At 50.4% G+C, this 4,973-nt stretch overlaps 1 protein-coding gene across 1 annotated transcript; it reads left to right on the top strand.

Moving 5' to 3' along the window:
* The first annotated feature begins 29 nt into the window (after positions 1-29).
* On the top strand, positions 30-2,786 carry NDUFA8 (NADH:ubiquinone oxidoreductase subunit A8). Its single transcript, XM_039345041.1, has 4 exons — positions 30-185; positions 1,116-1,279; positions 1,805-1,970; positions 2,509-2,786. The coding sequence occupies exons 1-4, from the start codon at positions 135-137 to the stop codon at positions 2,644-2,646; spliced, it is 519 nt and encodes a 172-aa protein (XP_039200975.1). The 5' UTR covers positions 30-134; the 3' UTR covers positions 2,647-2,786.
* Positions 2,787-4,973: the final 2,187 nt, after the last annotated feature.

The raw sequence follows: 4,973 nt of genomic DNA, 5'->3' as shown, positions 1-4,973 counted from the left end.
CGCCCTGTGAGGGAGGAAAGGTCGGAGCGGGGCATCTGCGCCTGCGTGGCGCGGGGAGCATGCGCGGTGCACCTTGAGACCCGGCGGCTGCGGCGGCGGCGAAGGAGAGTTGAAGGTGCGCGGCGTCTCGGGCCATGCCGGGCCCGGTGGAGGTGCCCTCGGTGGAGGAGCTGGATGCGCCGGAGGTGAGCCGCCTGCGCCCCCACGGGCGATCCCCTGCTCTCAGGGGCACCCCGGGCGAGTTTTCCCACTCGCGTGACCCTCCGTGACCTCTGACCCCCGAGGAGTTGACCTCTCCAAGCCCCTCTGGAGGGGGGGGTCAGTCCTCCCCAGGGGGTCAGTCCAGGCCTGCATCTGCAGCGCCCCTTCCCTTGAAGCCTCCTCCCCCCCTTAAATAAATAAACACATAAATAAATAAGCAAGCATTTTTTGCAAAACATCTGCCTGTTGCCTGCAGTTCCAGAGCTTGGATTTTGGTCCTTCTCCTAGCCTGGATCTGAGAACCTGCAGGAAGGCTAGCCTGGCTAAGATGGGAGGCCAATAAAGTTTACAAGCAAACACAGAAGCAAAAATAAATAAATAAAATTTTAACACCCCCCCCTCCCCCCCAAAAAAATTCATTACTTGGGACTTCAGAGCTTGGAGTTTAGTGCTTCTCCTAGATGGGTTTGACAACCAGCAGGAAGATTGTATTTGAAGGGGGGGAAAGGTGGGAGGAACGGAATAAGAATTGATGAACAGCCAGGCCAGGCTGGGCAATCTGGGTATTTATGAATTTCTTCATTAATCAAATATATATAACCGCCCATCTCACCGAAGGCATGCAGAAGAAGAGATAAAACTGGAGGTGCAAATATAAAATATCGCAGTAATATTAATGTTCGTAAATAATTATTAATTTTCTTAAATGTAAACAAATAAAGACTCTAAATATTGTCTCTCTGAGAGCCCCCTGTTGGGGAAGAGGAGATGAGCAGAGCCTTCTCAGGGTTTTGATCCCCCATCCCCGTCCCCTCTTATATCGCTGAAATGTATTTATTTATATTTGTTATAAAATGGGCGTGCCCTTGAGGGTCTGCCAGATGGCAAAGTTGACGTCCTTGCTTGCTCCTCAGCTGGCAGTTGGCACCGCAGTCCTGAAGGCGGGTGCCCACCACTATGGCTCCCAGTGTGACCGGATCAACAAGGAGTTCATGCTGTGCCGTTGGGAGGAGAGGGACCCCCGGAGGTGCTTGAACGAGGGCCGGGCCGTGAGCAAGTGCGCCATGGACTTTTTCAAGTGAGCCTGCGCACGGTTGGGAGGGAAATTGTTATTAATAAAGGAGGGATGTTTGTAGCTCAGGGTTGAAATAAAAATTATTATAGTTTGCCACATAGCCAGCCAGATATTCAGACTGGATTTGGCATTTTAACTGACCTATTGAAACCTCCCCAAGGACCTGGGATAGGCAAATGTTGAAGTTTTAGGATGTTAGGGGTATCGCCGCAGGAGGGAAGCTGTTCCAAGCAAAGCTGCCTTTTGCAATTGACCAATGGGGATTTTGTCAATGGCGATGGTGGTCATATAATAAATTAGTGTGGTTTATTGCACAGTCAGCAAGTATTTAGACTGGAATTGGCATCTTTGTCCACTTATTGAGTCCTTCCCAAGGTAGACAGACGTTACTGTGCTCCTGATATTTTGAGGTTGCACCCATGTTCTTATCCCCCCCTCTCCCCTTATATCTTGGGACACGACCGCATTTTGGGATGGTTTTCCAACCTTTTATTTGCTTAATCAAACGCAGCCTCCTCTGGTTTATAGGCAGGTCAAGCTGCACTGCGCCGAACCCTTTAACCAATACTGGAGCTGCCTGGACGAGTCCAACCTGTTGCAGCTTCAGCATTGTCGGAAGCAGCAGCAACTCTTCGATGACTGCGTGCTGGACAAGCTGGGCTGGGTGAGGCCAGAGCTGGGACAACTGTCCAAGGTAACCGAGGACCCTCCTTGTCTCTTTAGGGCGGGTGCTCATGGATCGCAAATCAAGTGCTTCTTGCTCCTTTCCCATCATCACCCACTTTTCTCTAAATGAGCAGGAGTCTCCATGTAGATTTGGGCTCCTTTTCTGCTCCTCTTGTAGCTGTGTGGGCCTGCAAGTTGCACAATCCAAAAAGCTGTAGCCACTTTATAGGGAATACTTTCAAAGCCTGAGGGGATACAGGGGAGCCCTTCCTGCTTCCGTGTCTCATTTTATTGTGTGGCTATGTTTTGGGAGTTGCTTCACAGGGTTGCACAGGCCTCTTCCTATGTTGCACACTAAACAAGCCTTGCCTTCTGGCGTGTTTAACAGACGTTTACCTGACTTCCGCTGCACGTTTTCCAACTGAGCAATGCAGGAGATCCTGCGGTCTTGACTGCATCAGATGCCCAGCTGCTTCTGTGTCCCCCCTGCTCTTTCCCTCCGCTTCCTCTTCTAAAATGTTGTCTTCTTGCAGCAAGATCTTCCATTGTGATTCTTCCCTTTGCAGGTCACAAAAGTGAAGACTGTCCGACCCATCCCCGAGAACCCCTACCATTCCCAAATGAAACCAGCGGTCAACCCACCGACCGAAGGCGAGTATAAGCCTGCGAAATACGGTAACCGAGGCTATTTCTGGAGCTGGTAGGAGGAAGAAATCACACCTGTGCAGGTACACCAGCCACTACACGAAAACAGGCTTCCTTGTGGATTGTAGATTATTTTCCTCGATGTTGGATAGATCTTATGTGTACTGAGCGGTCATTAAATACATATTCCTTAAAAGTCCGACTTCTCGTGCGTTCTGTTGTGTGTGTGCGTGTTTGTTTGAAATATACAGGTAGAGAAATGATCTAATTCTGGAATAAATCTTTATGGGTAGCAGTAAGGAAGACCAGCCTTTGAGCTGTTCCAATATGGTTGTCTGCGTTTAAGGACAATATTACGGGTTTCTTAATACGCCTCTTCTTGGGGCAAATGTTTCCTCCTTGCCTGCTGATTTTTTGACTTCCTGAATGTTGTTTCAGTTATTTTGAGCCTCGCTCTCAACCCTTTTCTCACAACTATTAATCTCAGCTTTAAATTCAGGAGCCTTGATAGGGTCTTACGATATATGGTGACATTACATTCACCCAGTGAAGCCTTGTATCGAAATCTCCTGCTAAGATTCAAGATTCTATTTCTGTGAATCTCCTCATCCATTTTAACTGACATTTGACTTTGAGCTGCCCTCAATCTTGGTTCCCCGATCGAGGAGGGGATGGGTTCCCTTGTGCTGCTGAAAAATTTCCTAAGTTTGTCCATCCAAACTTTGTTAAACGAGGAGGCTCTGTAAACCGATGTGAGTTTGTCAGTCTGCAACACCTCTTGTGGCCAAATCATTATCAGAGGCAGTGGGCTAAACCACTTTGAGCAGAGATTTGGACCAGAAGTTCTGCAGGGTCTCTTCTGTCATTCTGTGTTCTGTAAATTTAACCAAGTTTAAAACAGCATTAGAAAGCTGCAAGTGCACTTTAGGGTTTCAGGGTGCCTTCCCTGGAGATAAATAGACCTGCAGATCTATTTTACTGCTATGGGCACATCAGGGCTGGGGGAGGAAGAAGGGTGGGAACGCCAGCCATGCCGGCATCGCTTAAGGTCTTGGCCGGAACACGAGGGGAGGCTTCCAGGGGGCAGCATTAAACTGAGGGTTGGTTGCACTGGAGACTCCCTGAGGTTGCGTAGTGGTACAAATCAGCAAACAGTTGTCGTTTCTCCCAGTTCTGAGAATATGAACTCCAGCTGTGCCGTCAAACTTCTCAGCTGAGGAAGACCAAAAAGTCTTGAAGTAGAAGTCTTGGGCTAACATAAGCAAGCTGGACTGCAAATATTTGCCTGATTTCAGTAGTTCTCGAACTATCGAGGGTGCGTGTCAGTTCCAGAAATACCGTTGCATTGTTCTCGTCCTGATCGTACATCAAAACTCCAGAAAGTACACAGATCAGGGCAGCCCCTGGAAAGCATAAATAAAACACAGGCGCTGCTGGGCTTGGAGACTCAGGGCTCGCTGCTTTGCGCATGGGGAGGGGGTCTGAAAGCTTTCCCTCCCTCCATCCCTGTTCAGAAGAACGAGGCCCTCCTCCCTCCCTACAGATGCTGTGGGGAGAGGCCGGGCAGGGGTTCCCTCCGTCTGTTCTGCTGTCTCTGTCCTCGATGATTTTTTTTCCCCCTTCCCGAGGTTGACCTGTGTGGAGGCTGCTGCTGACCCTTTGCCTTCCTGTGTTTAGCCAAGAGGGTGGGCCAGCCACGAGCTCCTGCAGCCTCACCCAGCCCCACCTTGGGTGCGGTGCCTTCGGGAAGGGGCACAGGGCTGGGGTCAGGACCGGCTGTTGGTGGCGGTTGGTCGCTTTCTGATGGCTGGATGCCCGACCCACCGGGGAGCGTCCCTCAGCTCCTCTGGCTGTGGATAGACGGAGCTCAATTAGTGTAACTTAAGGTCTTCTTGGTCCTTGTTGCCTAGGGAACCCCTCCAGAGAGGAGGTTTTATGCCTGCTTCCTGCGCCCAGGGTCTCCTGTTCTAAAGAAGACCCCCCGCCCCAAAGGAAAGCCACAGTCTGGTTTTCTGTCCTTGCCAAAGAGGACATTGTGAGAGTCTGGAGAATCAGAACAAGGTGGACCTCCAACTCTTTAAGCGGCACTTGTGGCCACAGTGGGCTTGAGGGCCTCCAGCGTGGCACCTCCAGATGTTTTGGGAGCAGGGCTCCAGGGCTCCAGTGGGGTGGCCTTATATTGGAAGGGCCAAGCGATTCGACGCATAATCAGTGATGCTGGAGACCAAGGCAGGAAGCTAGGTAGAGCTCTCTCGCCAGCCACAAGGAGACAGCTGCTGGTTGAGGTTCTGCCAGGGGTGGCTCTTCTCTTCTCTTCTCTTCTCTTCTCTTCTCTTCTCTTCTCTTCTCTTCTCTTCTCTTCTCTTCTCTTCTCTTTTCAAATCTC

This window comes from Crotalus tigris, unplaced genomic scaffold, assembly GCF_016545835.1.
Source record: "Crotalus tigris isolate CLP2741 ecotype Arizona unplaced genomic scaffold, ASM1654583v1 scf7180000017940.1788314, whole genome shotgun sequence".
Classification (NCBI taxonomy): Eukaryota; Metazoa; Chordata; class Lepidosauria; order Squamata; family Viperidae; genus Crotalus; species Crotalus tigris.
Note: the sequence above shows the minus strand (reverse complement) of the source record. Positions and strands in the feature narration are given on the sequence as shown.

Excerpts from the sequence above, each read along its gene's own strand:
- NDUFA8 (XM_039345041.1), top strand. The coding sequence starts at position 135 with ATGCCGGGCCCGGTGGAGGTGCCCTCGGTGGAGGAGCTGGATGCGCCG. Across the intron at positions 186-1,115 it reads AGGAGCTGGATGCGCCGGAG|CTGGCAGTTGGCACCGCAGT; the intron begins GTGAGCCGCCTG and ends CTTGCTCCTCAG. Across the intron at positions 1,280-1,804 it reads TGCGCCATGGACTTTTTCAA|GCAGGTCAAGCTGCACTGCG; the intron begins GTGAGCCTGCGC and ends TCTGGTTTATAG.